Consider the following 22,307-nt stretch of genomic DNA (forward strand, 5'->3'; position numbering starts at 1 on the left):
TACCTACTAACCCATATTCCGGATCCCGATCGGATTTAACATATCGCAATCCGAACGAGATCAACTTTCGCATTCTGCAATCCAAGGTTGCAACATTCGTACAACCCGATGGAATTTGACTCAATCAGATTAAAGAATGCGACATTGTGCTAATTTCAAATCTATTCGGATCCCGAAACGCATCTCAATGTGCAATTCGTTTCCTAAACGCAACGAAAATACATATTTGTAGTGAACTGTGAAGGGCAAATCAATCACAATTATGTTGAATTAAAGAAATCTTAGGCATGTGAATTGAATCCCAAAACAGGTTTTCGCCTGAAGGAAGTCGTGATCTGGGTCTGGTGGGCCTGGAAGCAAATCTGTGTTATGAGCTTTTAACAAACCAATAATCTCGATGAATTCCAACTAGGATTGGGCGCTCTTGGATCTATGTTCAGAATATCGATATTTTTCTCTCTGATTTCCGATTTTTTGGGTTAATTATTTGTACTCCAAAAATCATGGAAATCGATCTTTTTTTTCGATATTTCCGATCTTTTTAAGTGCAGATATTTTTTTTTGTAAATTTGTTTTTGATTGGACATTGATTTTAACCTCATCCAAAACCACCTGACAAATTTCATAAATATTTCAAATTTCAAAGTCGTAGATTTAGGATATGGCTGTTTTGTAAGATTGGTCATTACAAAACAAGTGATCGCAAATTATATTAACACCATCACATTAACACATTGCGGACCACTCACGAGTTTTCTCGTGTTTCGCGTTCTGTCTGCTACGGATGGATCACGAAATAACCCGTGTTTTCTACACTTGAAGGTTAAATCCTTGGTTTGCCAAGAATCTAACAAGGCCTACCGATGACTCGCCTTCGTCTCATCCACATCGAAGGAAACGATCTCATTCGTTGAATCTGAACAAATGAAGCGTTCAAGTTTGCCTCAAAACGCGCGGTCCTAAATGTGCTAACCAGGCTGGCAGTAAAAATTGTGAAAAAATTGGATTACATCGGGGTTAGCTGAAGCGTTCTTTTCTAGACCTGAGACTTATACAGTAAACATTCATTAACTATGCGAAAAAGGAAGACCAGTTATCGACATTCGCGTTTTAACTGGTCCGACATGTTAAATGTCAAATAAAATCGAGTGGAACTTCAATAAATTGTTTGATTCGCGTTGATCATGAAATTGGATGAACAAAAAGATTCCAATGGAAGTTTCGCACTGAGTGCGACAACTGGTATGAAATTTAATTTGAAGAAATTATTTCTCTGTAATTTAATCAATATTTTGTCATGCGAAAATAATCTCAATTTTCATAACATTTTAAATTACATTGAATTTCCCCCACAGCAATCCTTCCATTTGAATATGGCGTCGATTGTTTACGAAATTCTGCTTTTTAACTGGTCTAGGGCCAGCGAATCCATATATAATATGGATTATATGAATAAAACATGGATTAGAAAGTAGAATCAAACTTGAAATAAAATTTAAGCGAAAAAATAGAATTTTCTTGATTTTTTTTCCAAAAACTATAGGAATGTCCACGTGGACAACAGGGGGAGGGGTATAAGAAATGTCCACGCTTGTCCACAGAAGGGGAGGGGGGTGTCTAAAATCATGCTTTTTCTGTCCACGTGGTATGTGGACAGCCCCATACACTTCACGGTGGAAACGGTATGAAACGCATTCGCGATGACAACGGTATGGTGTCGACATCTGGATGCGAGATTAGTTTCCCACTAAATTTATCATTATAATATCAAATTATCTTCAGATGAAATTTTTGTGTGAGATTATTATATCACATGAAGAAAACAAAGTTTTCCACTCACATTGAATACCAGTTTGATACGAAGAAGTTAATTTTCATTAATGATTTTTCATTTGAAAAGTGCTCATTCTGCCTGAAAACTCATCATTATCTTCGACACTTCACAAACTCGTAAAACGTAGTTCAATGGCGTGCCGTTTGTTTCGTTTCCACCGTGAAGTGTATTCGAGAATCAGGCCCAATGTTTTATAGATGTTCATATTGCCAAAAACTTAAGGTCAGTGAATCGCGTTACTGGTGTTCGATTTGCAGAGTCCCAATACCCTATTTCGCAAAATATCAGTCCACAGCAAGATTTGAATTCTTACTTTTATATGTATAGGGTTGGGGGAAAAAAATGTATTTCTGATCGAAATTTGACGCTTTATTTAACATACTTAAAATTATCCAATTTAAGTCAAATATGCGCCGTTTTGCTCGCAAACTTGTTGCCATTTAGAAAGCAACTTCATTATCCCCCCTTATAAAACCCCACCCCCTTATTTGCAAAAAAACTCAGACAGCCAGTTTTCGCAAGCCTCTTTTGAGGCCAACTTAGTATCACCTAGAGCGTTTTGCATGGACCGGAAGAGATGATAATCACTTGGGGCCAGGTTCGGACTATACGGTGGGTGCAATAGGACATCCCATCCGGGCTCCCGTAGCTTCTGGCGGGTCATCAAAGATGTGTGAGGCCGAGCGTTGTCCTGGTGGAAAACAACATCATTCCTATTGATTATTTCTGGCCGCTTCTGGTCAATCGCCTGCTTCAAACGGTCAAGCTGCTCACAGTAGAGAACCGAGTTGAGGGTCTGGCCATAGTTGAGCAGCTCATAGTGGATGATTCCCTTCCAATCCCATCAAACGCACAGCAAAACCTTCCTGGCCGTCAATCCGGGTGTGACGACTGTAGGCATCGCACCCTACATATGTAGTCGAAACACAAAGTAACCGTGTACCGCGAAAAAGCACTTTTTTTTGTTTTGTGAATCCGCGAAAAACGATATCTGCAGAATCTCTGCCATTCACGCCGAAGTGAAAATGACAGAGCCAGTCGACCAGACCCGAGACGGAGACAACGGATAGCCATGTGAAACCGGAGCCGCGAGAGATGAATGCCGCCATTGTCGCGAAAATAAATTATCCTCCGTTCGACGCCGAAGATGTCGACACTTGGTTCATCTGTATGGAAGCAGCCTTCAGCGTGAACCAAATTAAGCAGGGCAAACATAAATTCAACGCACTAATCGTTGCACTTGGTTCACGTGCCAAATTTGTGTACTCCACCATTGCGAAATGTAACCTGTCGCGGGATGAGAACCGCTATCAGACGCTGAAGGACGCCATTGTTGCTCATTTTCGTCCGTCGGAGATGCAACGGTTAACGAGCTTGCCTTCTGGAATGACGCTGGGTGACCAGAAGCCTAGTGTATTGCTGTCCGAGATGCGCCGGCTTGGTGGAACAGGATGTACCGACAGTGTGCTGTCTAATCTTTGGCTGCGCGCTCTACCCACCACCGCACGTTCCATCATCACAGCGATGCCATCTTCATCACTCGACGAGCAAGCCAAAGTTGCTGACCAAATCCTGGAAGCACCCAGCAACACCGTCGCCACTATTCGTACGAACCAGGAATCGACCATTGCCAAGTTGGAAAGCCGTATTGATGCCCTAACGAGACGTCTCGAAGATGCTTTTTCCGGTGAATTTCGCAGAAGAGAACGTTCTCGCACCCGTTTTGGAAATCGTTCTGCAGAACGACGTAGTTCTACTCCGAGCCAATCAAAGGGTATTCGTCGATGGATTTGCTGGTTTCATTACCGACACGGAGCCAAAGCAACCAAGTGCGAGAAGCACAAAGGGGACAACCCAAACGTCCCGTGCATTTTCTACGACGGCAACGTCGAAACTTACACTCGTCGTGAAAAAAACTAGCTAGTTCGCAGCACACCTGCACCCAAGCTCCTTCCACCGCAGACGAACCAGCAAAAATAACCAGCACCGTTTTGAACCGTACTCGCATCTGGCGAATCCACGTGCGCGATCAGAACACACACCAGAATTTTCTGATCGACACTGGAGCCGACATGTCGGTCATTCCTCCCACGCCACGTGAACAACTCAACCCTGTGAAAATGAACCAGCTTTTCGCTGCAAATGGCAGCCCCATCAACACGTACGGAACCAAACGCTTGAACATCGACATTGGACTCCGTCGGCCATTCGTCTGGGTTTTCACCATTGCAGATGTGAAATCCCCCATCATCGGCTCCGATTTCCTGAGACAGCATGACCTCCTCGTGGATCTACGACGCAATAAGCTCATCGACAACCGAACCAACCTAGAAGTGAACAACATCAACGCAGTTTCAGAGCCGATGATCACCACCTTTCGACGGACCATACCGTGTTATCCGCAGGAAGAAGAAAGTATACATCATCGATATCAACGGTAAACCATCTCCGATTTCCATCGACCGACTGAAGGCAGCGTTCGTCCAGGCCGATGAACCATCACCGTCACAGCCGGAGCCCGTACCAGAACCCGAACAATACAAAACCAGATCCGGTCGTCGTGTAAAAATCCCTCGACGCTATTGGCAAAACTAAGGGGGAAGTATTGTGGCGACTGTAGGCATCGCACCCTACATGACCACATCCATCGTCAACCGAACACACTGACCACGCGATCGCACAATAGACATTGTGCACACATTATATTGGACAGTGTCCCATACAATTAGTCTTACACGCTTCGCCCATCGGGCCTTTGTACATAAATATTCTTTAGTAATAAACTGACTATCGTTCTGAACAGAAGCCTACATTTACTCATCGAGAGGTCCCCCAAACGGGCTTGGCGATGGTTTGAGCCGGCTCACCGCGCTTCGACCATGACTTTTTTCGCTTTAGGTTGTCGTACGTGATCCACTTTTCATCACCAGTCACCATCTTCTTCAAAAATGGGTCGAGTTCGTTCCGTTTCAGTAGTGCATCGCAGGCGTTGATTCGGTCTAAAAGAATTTTTTGTGTCAACTCGTGTGGCACCCATACATCCAGCTTTTTTTGGAATCCAATCTTCTGCAAATGGTTCCAAACGGTTTTATGGTCTATACCCAGTTCCTGGCCAATCGAGCGAGTGCTCACATACCGGTCTACTTGGATGATTTCAACGATTTTATCGGTTTCCACGACGTTTGGCCTACCAGTGCGGGGTGTACCTTGGACAGCCACTACACCAGAACAAAATCGATCATATCAACGCTGTGCTGTGCGAATCGTTACAGTATCGGGTCCATAAACTACACGATTTTTTTCGGCCACCTTCGTTGCAGTTTTACCTCGTAGGTAGGAAAAACATAAAGAATGGCGAATTTCTTGCTTGGTGGACTCCATCTTTGACGTGCTATAACTTGAGACTGAAAAGGACAATCAAAACACTGTCAAAACGACACTTGTAGCACAGATTGTCGTCTTTAAATAGCCGTATAGTATGACCCGATGCGATAAGTACAACACAAGATATGTTTAAGTGTTGCCATATATTGACAATATACGACATTTCTTTTTCCCCAACCCAATATAATATTTAATTGAATTTATTGCATTTTTAGATTAATATGTATGTAATATATGTTTATGTTAACCAGAGAAGTAAATATTAGTGATAAAATTTTCAATTTTATAAAAAAAACTCCTCTTTTTCATCCAATATCTTATCAGCGCTCTGTAATTGACGAATATACTCGCCATGGCTCGATATATTTTTTTTGAATCCCCGTTCTTTTTTACATTTGGGTAATTTTTCGATTTTCAAAAAACTCAACTTTTGACCGCTTTGTGCCATTCCTTCCTTTAAGTCCGATTGAGCTGAAATTTTGCATAGGTTGTTTTTTCGAGGTGGTAAACATTTTACACGGGGTAACTTTTTGGTAAATTTTAGGGTCGATTTTTTCCCACACATTCATTGGCATTCTAGCCAACATAGATCGTTTTGCGGTTGCCTAATGTACAGAATCTGTCTATTCGGCTGTACAAAACACGCTGGAATCCGTACCGAAGTCGTACCGAATAACTGTCATATCGAGCCAAATTTCAAGAGTGTATTTCTTTCTAATCAACGTTATTACGATGGTGTTATTTAAAAAAATGTATTTGTTAAAAGTATAGTCAATTTAATAAATTACAAGCTAATGCTTATTACTCAATTTTTAAATCTTTTTTTATTCTCTCTACTACTTCAGTGTTACTGTTGCGCTCTACTTTTACAATTAAAATAGTAAAAAAGTGGAAAATACCAACCGAAAGGAAAAAAAAATGTCACTTTCAATGAATCACGTTTCGCCCTCGGTGCTACAATTTTTCCACCCGAGGCGTCAGTTCATCGCAAAAACTTTAATGCTCTAGTGATAAGTAGTGTGAGTTGTTGTCTTGTAATTGCTGATTATAATTCATCAAATCATAACACGCGATGCGATCCCGAACAACTATATATCCAATGCTTTACTTGTTGAAAATGCTCTTTTGTTCGCTGTTTTTTTCCCTCTTCTAAAGTTTCCTCCAATCACTATCTCTTTCACCAAATTATTTTAATACTTATTTTGTCAGGAGTGGCATCATTCTCTCATTACTCATACTCATCATTTGCTCATTCTTGCAGGATATTTTGTTAATAGCCTAATATTGATCTTATCAGCGACATAATATTTACATTACTTAGGGATAATTTACTTACACAGTACGCTATCGTTCCATTATTAACAATATATTTCAGAATAGTACTTCTTTTTTCGCTATTTTACATTTGAAGAGAAATTAGACCGGCTTTCACTTCTACTCTCATAAAATTCATACCCAAGAATTATGAAAGACTCTTTCTCCTTTTCATTTTCGCATACAATCAGCCCTTTTAAAAAAAAAACTAAGCTTCGTCAGTTTGAATTAATTTCTCCCTTTCTATGTATATATTTTCTTAGTTTCTCTTTTTTTTTATTTGCTTTCAATTAAAAATTAAATAACTAAACTGTAGTTTCACTTACCCACAAAAGCGCAGATTCGATGAGATTGATTCCTTTTTCTACACCAGGTTTTATTAAGCAGGTTCTTGCTCTATACATACGGTTCGCTTCGCATATCCACCCACGCCTCTCATTTGTTGAGGATAGGAAGCAGATATTTCTTATCCTACTGTAACTGTACATCAGTTTTTTTCGCTTGTGTCTATGATTTTTTAGATCTCCGTTTTTTAGTGCTAAACTATATTGGATTTACACATCTTGTGAAATGAATTGCGGACATTTTTGTATGGTCTAAGCATCGCAAAATTGACCAATGGGTGCGCGTTAGTTAGGATCGTGATTGAACAATTGCAGCCAATTATGTCCGTGTGGATTGTGTGTTAGTGAGTGGGTAGGGAAACCTGCCCGGGACCTGAAAGCAATGACACACTCGACGCATATAATAATTGATCCAACCCTCAGTGAGCAACCAAACTGAATTGGTCACATCCGCAACCAGATAAAATGAGAAAATATTTAACAGAGAAAAAAAATGCTTTAACTACACATGAAAATGACGAACGACGATAACGATTGCTCTTACTTTAACTTTTGTTTGTACAAAATTATTCGGTTTAAACTTTACACGTAACGAATTTGCAGCACTACAAAAATGGAAACAAATCTCCAAATATCCTAACTGATTTGTTTGTTCATTATAATAAAACTTGAGTATGAGATTTCTCTCACCCTTTTGACGCCGTTGAAGTGGGAGGCGGCGGCATGCTGCTGCTTTTCGCAGATGTTTCCGGTGTCACTTTTCTTACCGCGGTCACGGTACTTTTTGTGTTGTTATTGCTACTGCTACTATCCACTATCTGCTTCCCACTGCCACTTGTTGCAGATTCCCACTGCTGCAAACGCTGTTGTCTTTCCTCTTCCTGTTGCTTCCGCAACCTCACACAGGGCACGCAAAGCGTTGCCACGTGCTCGCGTATCAGCGTCATCTCATTTGTGCTATACTCGTGTGACCATCTGGCAACCATTGCCAAATTTTCCTTCTGCTGAGGTGTGAGATATGGGTTCGGATGTCCTTCCGGATTCCGCGCACCGCATTTGTTACAAATTGAACACACCGTACAATGCCATCGACCTGCAAGATTAATTTTAGCGGTTAATAAATGACCCTCTTAAAAGCATAGTTCAGGGCGGACTCGATTATATACAGTTTTTGATTTCTTTTCACAGTATATAATCGAATCAAAAAAAAATATTTTTTTATTGTTTTTTTTACATGTTTTTTTTTTCGTTTTTTGCATATGAAAGAGAAATTTGATTTTTAATTCATCCCCTTAAAGCCAGAAAACACCTTTCTCATATGAAAAAACATATTTATCCAGATTTTCTCAGGAGGTGATAGACGATCATATTCGATGAAAAAAATCCTTCTATGCATATGAACGAATTTCAACAATGACCGATTTATAGACCTTTTTTTCTAATTCGAACTCTGTTGCCTCAAACTGGCTCTACATTAAAAAGTACGCTACGGAAAGCGATTATGTTGCTTTCTTTTCAAAGATGAGGAAATTTAGTACAGGATACAGTAGTGGAACACATGAATTAGTGGATTTTAATAACATTTTCGAACTGAAGAACTTAAAAGTTTATAATTTTTAAAGTGTTATTATTAATTTTATCCTTAAAATTTTTCTTAAACTAGATTGTTTCTATCAATTAAATTGAAGCTCTCTAAGCGTTCTACAATTTGTTCTTTGACACCCACATTTTTGAAAGAAAAATGTGGTTTTTTAGCAGCGTTCATTTGCCTCGATGCCTGATTGAGTGCAAGATATCAAGGATTTGGCAAGTTCCACTGTAATACAGTTGAACTGCAGAAGCATCATCCCTAAACTAGATCAATTTAAATTGTTAGTTCATAGCTCTAAATGTGATGTATTTTCTCTCTATGAAACATGGCTTTCTTCAGCCGACGAGCTGAACTTCCAAGATTTGAACATTATTCGCCTCGATCGGAATGACTCGTTTGGTGGCGTACCATTGGGGATTAATAAATGTCACTCCTTCTATGGAGTCACTCTCCCATCGATGACAGGCATTGAAGTTGACGCTTGCCAGACACAAATCAATGGCAAAGACCTCTGCTTTTGCTCGATATATATTCCTCCCCGAACGATGGTAGGCCGCCACCAGTTTTAAGGTGACTCCAGCTCCTATGGAACAGCATGGGGATCACTCTACGATGACAACCGTGCCACTTTGATTTATGATCTGTGCGAAAACTTCAAAATGACAATTTTGAATACTGGGGAAGCTACTAGGACACCAACCCTCCTGCACGGGCAAGCATGCTAGACATATCTCTTTGTTCTTTTTCGTTATCCCTGAAGAGACGAATGAACTCTCTGAGTTTAAAGTCTCTTTAATTCAATACCGTTACCGTTATCCCTGGATTGCATGTGGAAGGTAAACCAAGATCCCCACGGTAGTAATCACCTTCCAATAATTTTATCGATCGCTGATGAATCAAGTTCTCGTGAGTCAGTCAATATTGCGTATGACCTCACGAAAAATATTGACTGGGGAAAATTTGCAGAAATTATATCTGAAGCAATTGTTTCAATGCATGAACTTCCTCCACTCGAAGAGTATAACTTTGCATCAGGTTTGATCTACGAAAGCGCACTTCAAGCTCAAAAGAAACGTGTACCTGCTACCACTTTCCGACGTCGTCCTCCATCACTTTGGTGGGACAAGGAGTGCTCAAAGGTCTATCTTGAAAAATCATCCGCTTTCAAAACATTCAGAAAAACTAGATTAGTTCCAGAAACCAAACTAAGAGACCTGATTAAAGCAAAAAAGCGTGGATATTGGCGGAAATTCATCAATGTTTTTTCAAGGGAGATCGCTATGAGCACTCTTTGGAATACGACTAGGAAAATGCGTGGCTGGAACCATACAAATGACAGTGAGGAATACTCTGACCGTTGGATTTTTAACTTTGCAAAGGAAGGTTTGCCCCGACTCCGTTCATGCACAAAACGTCGTACGCGACATTTCGCTTCAAAGCGGTTATGAGAATTTTTCAATGGTGGAATTTGCCCTTCTCTCATGTAACATTTCAGCTCCGGGGGGTCGGACAAGATTAAATTCAACTTGTTGAAGAATATTCCCGACTTGGCAAAACAGCGTTAGCTGAACTTGTTCAACAAGTTTCTGGAGCTGTCCCGCAGACAAGTGAGAGTGATAGCCTTACGAAAACCCAACAAGCCGGCTTGCGATCACAATTCGTATAGGCCGATTGCAATGTTATCCTGTATTCGTAAATTGTTAGAGAAAATGATTCTACTTCGTTTGAAACAGGGGTATGACTAAAACGTCAAATCCCTCATATTGCCAGTGTACCCAATATTGCTGCGGTTCACTGACATTTTGGTTCTGTCAATTACTGTTGTTTACAACTCGGTCCGGTTATATAGTCGAATAGTGGCTAGCTTTAAACTCCATGTTAAATGTGAACACCTCCATGTGAAACCGAAATATGAAAATCGCTCATGCTGTTAGAAATAAAGCATACTATCTCCGTGATTTCAACGATTTCAATCCTCGCAAATGATATGTTGGTAAACAAATGACGCCATATTGATTTTGTTTTTGGGTAGCCTACATTCAATTGATGTCTCACCCCTGGTTTGAAACAAACAATTTGCCAAACAATCAAAATCGCAGTTTGGATTCCGGCGGGGTAAAGGGACGAATGATCGTCTCGCGCTGTCATCTCCTGAATTTCAAATTGCATTTGCTCGCAAAGAACAAATGGCGATTCAGTTTCCATGGAAATTCTCTCAGAGAAGCTTCATAATCGTGGACGTTCACCAATTCTGAATAATTTCCTCTACAATTTACTGTCAGAAAAGCACATAATTTTCTCTCATGGCAGCTCGAAATCTTCTCATTACAGTTTTGCCTAAGCTCCCTCTTGTACAGTTTTTACATCAATGATATGGACGATTGTCTAACACGCTGAGAAAATGGTGGATCACACCATTGAGGATATGGCGGATCCTTCAGCTGAAGGAGGCCTGGATGTTGATAGCTCAGATAATCAGAATTTGGCACTTTGGTCTTGTGGAAGACCAAACCGTTTGGATGTGAACTTGTATGAAGATTGGAAAATTACACTTTGGAAATTGAACACTTGGCAAACTTCTTAACACACATGAATTTATTTCGCTATCTACCACGGGTAAGGGTTGGATTTGGAATGAAAATATTGGTAGGGATTTTCTAAATACACGTATTTGTTTGTATGCGGTCGGTTCTTATGTTCGGCATCGGGATGTGCTGCTGCTGCTCGGGTTGTAGTTGTTTCAAGCACCACACATTGCTTTACCATGGGTGGGGAGTGGATTGGATGGGAATAGGGATAGGGATGGACATGGACATCAATTTCATGGGACACTTGCTCTACATTCGCGCTGTCGGTCGCGAACAGACAACTTGCAGACAATGCAGTTATTTCCATCACGGATACTAATCCCGTCGTTCTGCAAATTCTCTACGGAGAAAATTGAAATGGTCGTTTTTTCTAGGAAACACGAAACCGCCCAATTCCAGCTTTACCTATCCGGAAAACGATCATGCAATCTAAGTTTTCCAAATACCTAGGTGTATGTTTTGATTCTAAATGTACCTGGGGAAGACACATTGCGTATCTGAAACAGAAATGCCAGCAAAGAATTAATTTTCTCAAAAGCTGTACAAAACAACGATATTTTCAGTGTTAGAATATGGCAATTTTTGCTTCCGACCAGCTGCCAGGATGTATATTCTCCAGCTGGAGAGAATATCGTTGCTTGCGTATAGCCATAGGGTGTTGCATTACACACATACGATGAGACTTGAAGTCTTGGCAGGAGTATCTCCGCTTACTCTTTGGTTCACAGAATTATCTTGCAAATTTCTCATCCGTTGCAAGATCATGAAGGTGGTTAAGTTGATCTTCATCGCTTGCAGTGATTTTTTATTGTAAAAGTTTTTGATTTCCCTATTTGGAAAAAAGAGAGAACCAAGAATCCGGAAAAGGCAACATTAGTTTTCGTTGAGCGTTGACCGTTGTGCGGTGTTGAACGTTCTGTATCCGCTTTCTGTGCTATGCCATTTCGCTTTAACACGATCTTAGTTTCTAACACTTTCTTTGTCTAACTCCACCTCACTAACTCCTTTTTCGGCCTTCCAGGGCCCGTTCCAATGAACCGGAAGTCACTATCTTCTTTTCCAAAATAGTGTCGGAATACGATATTCGACTTCTGCTGTTGAAGCCTTTTCATCCAATACCAATATCGTAATTGGGGGTGTTTGGAATTTCCAACCAATCGGGTGTAGATTAACCCCTTCCCGTACAATTTAATTTTCCAAAAGCCGGACCAAATGCAAACGCTTCAATGGGTCACACATCGATTGATTCCATTACTCTGCTGAGCGTCTTAGCGTCTTGTGATATGCAAACGCACCACGAGAGAGACTGGATGTTGTAGGTTATGGCACAATCACATCATATCGAGTGAGACTCGATGTTGTACGTGAAAGGGTTAATAAAATATAGCAAGAGTTATACTATACATTCCATTGCCGAGGTCGCCAAAACACAAGAATTTTGTGTGATGAATGTCCATCCTTTACTATTAATCTATTTCACTCTCAATTGGTTGATGCTGAATTTTATACTTTGATTTTCACTAACACACAATGATCTTCAATTTCGACGTTACGGATATCATGACCAAAATAATGATTCAAATGAAAAATGAACTTCATGGCAAGCTGATGCTGGTGTTCATTCCACTGGTGTTCATTGATAGCAAGATTTCATATTTATCGACTCTCGCTTGAGCAGTAGGTTATCAATATGTACAAGGCAGACTGAAATTCGCCGTATTTGAATGTCAAGAATGTGAATATTTTCGGCACTGCTCCATAGCATTAAGGGCACAAGGCAGACAATCGGATATCCCCGTCCGGGATATCTTAGGTAGCCGTGATCCTGATCTTCTGCTCCATCTATACCTGTTCCTCAGAAACGTCGATGTCGATGTCCTGTATCATATCCCTCCAATCCGATCGATAAACTTTTACTTAGCCGCGGCAATACATACACATACTCTTTACAGATACAAACGACACGGATCGAAGGTTGTAAAACCCACTGATCATTCACCATTGCCGAAATATTGAACTCCCGACCTCGTCAGGCTGGCGCCATGTGAGCCTTAATAAATATATATATATATATATTTTGGACAAAAAAAACTTTCCGGAGATTGTTTCACGTGAGAGTGGGCCTTACCTTCCGGAAGATTACGCAAGGAAATGCATCCTAGATGGAATCCCCGGTCACACTGGTCGCAGAACACCATTCGCCTGCTTGCCGCAGTCATGTCCTCGATTGGTGCGTTTTGTCTTCGGTGGCACTTTTGGCAGGATTTGCATTCGTAACACTGCCATGGATATTCCAGAGCGCGTTTGAACATTTTCGCAGACATATTGACACAAGTTGGGTGCGCTACGGTAGAAATGGGAAACATATAGAAGCGATTCGTTCTGAGGAAGGATGTCGATGTGTACCTCTTCGCAAGCAAACCGTACAGCGAATAAACCTGTCCGGTTTGTTCAGTTGATTTTTGTTTTGTGGTCCACGACAAACCACACACAGATGTGGGTTTGATTCGTTTTTATTGCATTCGTCCGTCACTGCTGTTGTTGCTGCTGTCGAAGTAGGTTGTACCATCGTGGGTGGAGGGCGTCTCAATCTGCTGCTGCTACCGCCACTACTACTACTCCTACTGCTGCTCACAGGCAACCTTCTATCCAAGGTTTGTTTCACGTGTGCTTCTGAATCCTACATTAGAATAACATTTTTACAATATTGCATCAAATTGTATGACATGGCGGGATACGTACATCGGAATTTTCGGATTCACTGCTGGAGTCACTATCCGAGGAAGATGAATCGTCGCTATCGTCACTGTCACTACTGGAATCGTCACTACTGTTAACACCTTCACTTTCCGATGCAATTTCTGCTAGTAACTGACGATACCGATCCGAACGAAGAATCTCTCCCAGTTGTTGCGTATCCAAAAGAGCGGTGTTGATAGGATAGCATCTGAAAAGATGGTAAATAAGTATACTTATTTTTAAAAGCTTCCACTTCACACGAAACTTACGCCAACTCCTCGGGTGTGTATTCGTGGTAATGCTCGGAAAATTGCCCCGGGACCAGCGCAATGGGATAGTGACTCGCCTGTGTTGCAGAGTCTGTCCGTAATCGGTACTGCGGCCTAGGAACCTGCACGACATACGTTTGAAGATCCATACATGCCCGGCGAGTCTCCTTCCGTCTGAAATTACAATGAATTTGTGTGTTAAAATTGTTCAAGAAATAATAATATGAACCACGTACTCCTTATTTAACATTGAATTCCAGCTAGAAGCCGACTGGACGGCCCTTTCTTTTTGCATTTGGCTTCGATCTATACCCTCCGCGGCAGCGGCTGCGGCTGCTGTTCGCAGGTACTTTTGTCGATCCCGGTAATGTTTCTCCCGTTGGTACCGCTTGTACTCTTCATATTTTTCAGGATAGTCGTTGCACATGATATCTAGTATTTCCGAAGCATAAACCGCTGTCAACCCAAGATCACACATTTTCTCCGACGCTAGGCCTTGTTCCATGATGTAGTTCCGTTCCTCCATGTCGACTGGCCGTCGCATTAAATCGGGATACTTTCGCTTGAAACTTTTTACGCCAAGATATTCAGCTATCTGCTCCTGGATCATAAATGAATCTCCAGCGGTTCGTGCATTTGCTGCCGTCGGCCGGGGCCATTCGTACTCTGCAAGTTGCTCCACCGAGAACTCCGTTCGTCTGCAAACAGAAGGGTGTAAAAAAATTAATCACACCGAGAGATGATTTCACTCCCTGTGCAACATACCCATTCACATCCACAACTTCCATTTTCGCTTTGGGCTTTCGGGTGCTTCCCATCGTGGACGAAAGGATCGTTTGTGCCGTCGTGCTGTTATCCATCGTCACGCTAGCGCTGCTCAGAAACGAACTCTGGGATTCTTCGTTGTTTACGCCTCCGGTGCTAATCAGTCGGGTTGGGGTGGTGAAATTGAAGTCTCCACTCATCCGGGTATCCTCCTCGAACACCTGCAACGCACTAGATGAGTTGGTCAGAGGTGTAAGGGGGTCCCGCATCATCAGCTTCCGCCGGTGAATATCCTGCAATTTAGCGAACAGATGGTTTTGGTTGAGTTTTTAATAAGAAAAGTTCAATCAACGATTTCAGTTCAATCGATTGCCGTAAAATAAATAAATTTTCTCTTCTCACGCGGATATTATAAATAAGAAAAAAGTTTTCTACAAGAACTCCGTTATGCATCTTCATATGTATCACGCAAGTGAATTCTCTTTTTTCGTTCAAATAAATCGTTCTATCATTTTTAGGAAAATACAGCGCAGACTCGATTATATACAGTCTCCGATTTCTTTTCACTGTATATAATCGAATGCTGTATATAATCTAGTCAAATTAAATAATTTTTTATTTATTTTTTATACACATTTTCCGGTTTCAAATTATAAAAGAATTTATTTTTTTATTGATCCCCTTAAAGTCATAAAATGCCTTTCTCACATAAAATATTCTAGTTATTCCAGAATATATGATGATAAAAATCCTTCTACGCATATGTTCGAATTCCAGCAATGACAGAGTGATTAACCCATTAACGACCAAGCTGTAAAAATTATTTTTTTGCCGAAGCCCTTGGTGTATTTTCGATTATTGACGCTAAAAGAACTCCAATGTTCAAGAATTATTTTTTCCCATCTTCCATTTTCCGGGAAATGACTGTTCGAAAAATCGAACATTGGCCGAAACCCGCACTTTTTTTTCATAAATGCATCAATTTTGGATTTCGGGAAGAACAAGAACAGGAGAAGAGAGGTCTCTAAGTATAAACCCAGATTAATCCACCTAAGGTGATATGTGGCATTTCTTATTTCATGTAATTTTAACTTATTACTGGCAGGCTTTTTCTTCCAAACGAATACATATGTTGTCATTTTTATAGTTAACTGTGGAGAAATGTCAATGCTTCAAATTAGTCTCCCCAATTATTCATTTCCCGAAAAAATCGAGAATTTTCCGAAACCTGCGAAAGTAGAGTACTGCGAAAAAACAATGGCATGGATGGTTGGGAGGTTATTAGTCGGTCCGGCGGAAGAATATTCACACAAACAATCTCATTAGAATCCTCGTTACACGTACTGATCATTTCCTCCAACTCCTCCACAAAATAAATTCTACGGGCCGCCATCACCTAAGATTATTATGGACAAAAAATCACACAGATTTTCAACAATATTTGCTAAATTAATCGATATTTGCAAACATTCACAATTAAAAAAGCAAGAATAAATGAAAAACCTTACGTCTTCTAAAGTAAACAAACCAAAATGCGCAGCGGAGGTTAGATGTGTTTGTGTTGACTCAGCAGAAAAAAAAAGTTCGTTATGGCCAACGTTCGATTTTTCGAACACTCAATTTCCTCGGCTGTTATTTTCCTGTATGTGGCTCAATCGAATGACTTTCGCTCTATATCACAATGTATGTCCTTTCATCAAAGCAATAGAATAGTTCACATATTTTTGTATTTTATTAGGTTTTTTAATTGAAACTGAAAACACATTCCAAACATACTTGCTTGAAATCGAATTTATTATCCAATAAAGTTACTCAAAATTGAATGAAATCGATATAAGTGGTAGCTAATAAATTAAGGTATCTTTTGGTGCAAAAACATTACCATATGGTTCCTTTCCAAATACATGACAAATTATCAAAGTTGCTAGACGGCGCCAGTGGTTGTATGGTTAGCGTAACAGCCTCACAATCCGATCGGCCTGGGTTCAATCCCAGCTGGCGTCGTTGGGATTTTCTGAGGCGAAAAATCTCTGGTTACGTCTTCCTTCGGAGCGGAAGTAAAAGAAGTTGGCCCGGCTCATGAGTTGTTGAGTCTGATAGGTAGGAACAGGTGGAGTCGCCTCCCTGATGTCGGTGATTGGCACTAAAGTGGCGGAAATAGGCCGACGAAAAATAAGCGAAGATAAAAAAAAAAAAAAAAAAAAATCAAAGTTGCTGTTCGATTTTTCGAAAGCTTGGCCTAAAATGGGTTAAACCTTTTCTCTGTTTCGGGTCCTGTTTGCCTTAACTGGCTCTGATTCAAAAATTACGCTACATAGGACAAAATTTTATACAAGATACAGTAGTGAAACCTCCAAATTAGTGGATTTAAGTAACATTTTAGAAATGAAAAACATAAATATTTGTGGTTTATAATGCGTAATTGTTAATTTTATCCAAAAATATAAAATAAACATGAATATTTCCATCAACCATATTGAAGCTGTCTAACCGCTCTATAATTTGTTCCTTGACACCCAACTTCTATCTTTTTTAATTTCGCTGCAATATCATTTTAAACAATTCCTGGTGAATCTTTAACTGAAGTCTACCAAAATCGCGAATTTTACTTCACTGTACTCGTAATAGCCAATTAACTTTCACTTCAATGTTGACCCACTTCATTATCTCTTGAAATAAGTCATATTTGAAATAAAGAAAAAAACCTAACTGTATATAATCGAGTCCGACCTGTAATATTTTAATAAGTTTAGTCTAAAGCGCCGCCGTGCACAACTTACGTAATGCTAAAAATATGGATTTTGGAACTTCTCCCGTGGAACATGCCGGGTGTTCGGGTTCGATTCCCGTTCTGGTCGGGGGAATTTTTCGTCAAAGAAATTTCCTCCGACTTGCACTGTGATCACGCGTATTCTAGAACTTGCCACTCAGAATGCATTCAAGGCGTGTTATTTGGCATAGAAATCTCAACTAAGTACTAATAAAAATGACGCAAGTAATACTACGTTGAGACGGCGAAGTTCCTCTAGGAACGTTAGTGCCATTAAAGAAGAAGTATGGAGCAGACCTCTCATTCTATCAGACTAAATGTCAGCTTGGAATTGTACACAGAAAAAAACTCTAAACGATGTCAAGCAGAGATTGAGCCAAGATCGTTTGGATTGTCAGGCTGTTGTCATACCAATGCACGAGAATATTATAATAAAATGTAGAATCCTAAAAGTATACACGGAAAGGGTTTTCTGAGACCAAAATGGAGAGTGTAAACAATGTGAACCTTTAACCCTTTCGCGATGGGTGTTGTGCTTGTGGCAAAGTATGCGAAAGATATGGCACAAAGACATCGTCGTGAAAAGATGCGTTTAAATTTTGCGTTTAAATTTTCGTTTAAATGCGTTTAAATTTTCAAACTCGCTTCTCACTTGAGTAAATGATTTACCAGTATTAGGGTGTCAGCGAAAAGGGTCATGTCAAATTTTGTTTATCGGCTCAAAAATGCCCTTTGCAAAATTCTAAATCCATCGGATATCATTCAGGGGTGCCATTTAGCGATCAAAATTTTGATTTTTCAAAATGTCGATTTTCGGCCATATTTTTTTCGAGATGGCACTAGATCGCGTTGTTTTATGCATTTTTAAGTCATTTGACATCGAATAAATTTTTCAATTTTCAAAAATTTTCAAAATTTCAAGAAGTAGACCCCATATCTCGATTGTTAGAAAACTAATACCATTGCTCGATGATAAGCCCGCGCATAGAGTGCGGGAGACGTTAGCGATAGCTCAGGAATTAGCTTTTGAGGTGTCAGGTGTAAGCCCAAAAGATTATCGCTTTGATCAGATCTATGCACAATCGAATGTGGAATAGGGAATTCAGATCTAAGCAAGAGGCAATGGACTTTCTTACGGATTACTTCAGCTGCTTGTTAGATTTATTTCTTGCAAGAAGTATAGACCAATTCAAGACTAGGTGGAATTACGTTGTAGCATGTGATGGGAAATACGTGTCGTGAAAACAGTAGTAAAAATGTAGGATGATAGGAATAGAACACGATAAGAAAGAAACAACAAAATCTTCTAAGTAAACAAATGAACGTGGCTTTTCTTATTTCAATACAGTAGAACCCCGGATAATCCGTATAATCGAGGTTCCACAGGAATTCATTCTGCGCCATAATGTATGTAGCATTACACCCGTGACTATTGTTAAAGCTATTGAAGCCCTCTTCTTCTTTTCTCCATTGGATTCGATGCAAACATCTTTTTTGCGGGTCTGCTGCCCGGCAATCTTGTAACATTCAATACCCATCGCTCTCGCACACTTATGGCCAGTTCGTTGCTCCTCCTCCTTCACCATACTTCGTTTTCCTGTATACCGTGGTAAAGTTTGCATTAAAAAATGGACTTTTTTCGGATGGTGATAAAAAAACTATGACAGATAATTGAGTTTGATAAATTTTCCATGGAACGTAATTATATTAGCTTACTTGCAAAAAAAATTTAGGCTCTTGCGAGCGACCTTCCGGCAGTTAACCGAAACATTCGTCATGGCGGACGAAAACATGCGTGAAGGCATGTTTTGGAGTTCTTTCTTCGTTTTATTTATCAATTCCTTCTCAGTTTTCGCGACACAATTGTTGGAGTAGATCTTACGTTTCAGGTTTGCTCAGAAATTCTCGATGGGACGCAACTGGGGGACGTTTGGCGGGTTTATCGACTCGGGTACCACATCGATATTCAACCGTTCCATCTCCTCTAACGATCGCTTCGAGTAGTGGGCCGACGCCAGATCCGGCCAGAGCACCGCGTTTTCGTCCTATTGGTATTTCTTGATGAACGACGCAACTTCCGGCAGGCGCTTCGTACTATAAATTTCCCCGTTCACGATAAGGCCGGAGCTAAAGAAGAGCGGCTTTGACATCCCCTTCTCGCTGATTGTCAGCCACAGCAGCACCTTCTTGGGGAACTTGGTGTGTGATAAACTTCACTTCGGAGCTCACCTTCTGCGTGGGTGAAGTAAAATACGAAGTGCCCTGCCAGTTGTTGCCATCCAGGGTGAGATAGATCTCGTCATCCATCACACCGCCACGTCGCGATTCGCCGGGAAAATCGACTTGACCATCTTATTCAGCCGCTGCCGCTCCGTCATTGGCTGCAGCTCCGAGACCAGTGGACGGAACTTTCGCTTCCTGACATGTATGTCCATGTTCATCAGGTACCTTTTCACTGTTTGACTGGTTGCACCTACCTCCTGGCCAAGCGCATGCAGCCATGTAGTCACTTTTCCCTCGATCTTCCTCTTCAGCATCCTTTGAAGCTTTTTGCCGCTCAGGGTCGTCGGCCGTCCGGAACCGGGATTTCTTTCGATGCTTTGATTGGTGTCCAATAGTGCCAAGATATTGTAGATGCCGGAACGGGCGTATACGGCGTCCACAAAGTGCCACACGATACCCGTTTTCGACGCGACGAGATACCATTCTTTGAACGAGCACACTTCTGAACGGAGTAGCTTCAATTTTTTTCTGCTAACTCGTGGGTTACTATGATTGATGCTGCATGGGTAGTTTCGTCAGTGCGTGTGAAGGTAAACCCATGAAAAATCGGCAATTTCTGTCCATTTTTTAATGCAAACGTTAAGAGGGAATGTCCTGTTCGTTTTTCCGGGGCTTGCGGTAAACGGGAAAATATACAGTAAAAGTGTATGCGGGAAGTTGCCGCGTTTATCAAGAGATATCCCTCGAAGCAGGAACTGCTCTTTCGATCGGACCTGGGGGAAATGGATCGGCTGAAGATAAACGTTGCACCAAATAACGTCGACCCATCCAACGTCCCCAACTGCGACTGATGAAAAACAAAATTTGGACGAACCGTCAAAGCATTTTTGTAGAAAGTTTAATGAACGGATTTGAGGATTTGTCCCATTCTTTTGTATTTTATTTTTCATCGTCATCCGAACATATAAATATGAAAATCAATTCGTCAAAAAATCGAGATTGGGGATTAATAAATGTCACTCATTCTTGATGTAGGACTACATCTTTCAGTAGGGATGCCATACCAGAAAACAGGCAATGTTTCTATGAAATAATGTTAACGTTAATAATTATTTTTGCTGCGACCTGATTTTGATGATTTGCATACTAATTGAATCGTAAAATCTCTAAAATTTGTTTGATATTCTATACATCACACTTGGGAATTTACGATTTTACGAGGTGTTACGAAAATGTCCATGCTTGTCCACGGTGAAGGAGGAGGGGGTCTAGATAATTTTCACGTGAACAAATAAAATGATATTTTTTTAAACGCATTTACAATACATTACAATACATTTTGAAGTAAATAGCTAGAATGCAATTTTTAGAAACGATTTGCACTGTGATGAAAAGTCAAATAATTTGCAACAATTTTGAACGATAGACTCTTGGGACAATCAAAATAAACCATTACCTATTCCCAAAGGCGATCTTCCCCCGAGAAAGTCATGTTATGTGTCTGGTGGTATTGGAAAGGTATTCTGTGCTATGAACTTCTATCAAGCAACCAGTCGATAAATTCCAACAAATACAGCTCGCAACTGGATGAATTAAGGACAGAGACCCGTGAGAATTAGTTAATATGATGGAAGTTGTGTTACCAGTGTTTGGAATTCGATAAATATCGAATAATACACAACTGCACAGCAATTAATCATACAAAAAAATTACGTCATCATTGGGTCACCATTTACGGAGAGCAACGAGTGGGAAAAGAGCTGAAACGAGAGAGTTTTTGTTTCTCACTGGAGCGACGTTGCTAGTAAAACTATGCGGTCTATAAGAAGCGTTAAAAATGGAAAATATGACCTGACAACCCTTCCTATAGCCTCTATCGAGGTAAATAATCATGTAGTTTGCACTCTCTGAGACTTAAAAATTAGCATCTACTTCTTCTTCTTCTTCAATGGCACTAACGTTCCTAGAGGAACTTCGCCGTCTCAACGTAGTATTACTTGCGTCATTTTTATTAGTACTTAGTTGAGATTTCTATGCCAAATAACACGCCTTGAATGCATTCTGAGTGGCAAGCTCTAGAATACGCGTGATCACAGTGCAAGTCGGAGGAAATTTCTTTGACGAAAAATTCCCCCGACCAGAACGGGAATTGAACCCGAACCCCCGGCATGTTAGTTATGACGCTAACCACTCGGCCACGGGAGCACACTATTAGCATCTGCTACATTAGCTGAATATGAATCATTCGCTTTGCGTAGTCCGTATGATCCTGCTGTTTGAAGATGCATGGAGAGGTTCGATATGCACATGTTAGAGGCAAAGAAGAAAATAAACTTTCTGACCGAAAGCGTACATGACAGTTTTGCTTGCGCGCTGGTGTATCATGAAGTGCGAGCCGATGCAGAGTTGTCTCGTTCTCTTTTGTGTCTTGATTTGTAGCACGTAACAACAAAAGTGCTCTCGTGGCCGAGTGGTTAGCGTCATAA

General features: G+C 40.6%; 2 protein-coding genes across 7 annotated transcripts in view; one reads left to right on the forward strand and one right to left on the reverse strand.

Moving 5' to 3' along the window:
- Positions 1-2,929: 2,929 nt before the first annotated feature.
- Positions 2,930-4,275, forward strand: LOC129774568 (uncharacterized). The gene is made up of 2 exons (XM_055778329.1): positions 2,930-3,740; positions 3,797-4,275. Exons 1-2 carry the CDS (start codon positions 2,930-2,932, stop codon positions 4,273-4,275), a joined length of 1,290 nt encoding a protein of 429 aa, XP_055634304.1.
- A 1,720-nt stretch (positions 4,276-5,995) lies between these two features.
- Positions 5,996-22,307, reverse strand: part of LOC129775659 (uncharacterized) — a 47,857-nt gene continuing 31,545 nt past the window's right edge. For all 6 annotated transcript variants that reach the window (XM_055780649.1, XM_055780644.1, XM_055780645.1 and 3 more), the window contains exons 5-11: positions 14,829-15,121; positions 14,300-14,761; positions 14,064-14,237; positions 13,798-14,002; positions 13,462-13,735; positions 13,184-13,399; positions 5,996-7,969 (exon numbers count right to left, since the gene is read on the reverse strand). In XM_055780649.1, the coding sequence (XP_055636624.1) occupies positions 7,563-7,969; positions 13,184-13,399; positions 13,462-13,735; positions 13,798-14,002; positions 14,064-14,237; positions 14,300-14,761; positions 14,829-15,121 (2,031 nt within the window). In that variant the 3' untranslated portion in view covers positions 5,996-7,562. The remainder of the gene's footprint in view (positions 7,970-13,183; positions 13,400-13,461; positions 13,736-13,797; positions 14,003-14,063; positions 14,238-14,299; positions 14,762-14,828; positions 15,122-22,307) is intronic.

Source organism: Toxorhynchites rutilus, chromosome 3 (genome assembly GCF_029784135.1).
Source record: "Toxorhynchites rutilus septentrionalis strain SRP chromosome 3, ASM2978413v1, whole genome shotgun sequence".
Classification (NCBI taxonomy): Eukaryota; Metazoa; Arthropoda; class Insecta; order Diptera; family Culicidae; genus Toxorhynchites; species Toxorhynchites rutilus.

Coding starts and splice junctions, on each gene's coding strand:
- LOC129774568 (XM_055778329.1), top strand. CDS start 2,930: ATGAATGCCGCCATTGTCGCGAAAATAAATTATCCTCCGTTCGACGCC. Junction 3,741..3,796: donor CGTCGAAACTTACACTCGTC/GTGAAAAAAACT, acceptor CTTCCACCGCAG/ACGAACCAGCAAAAATAACC.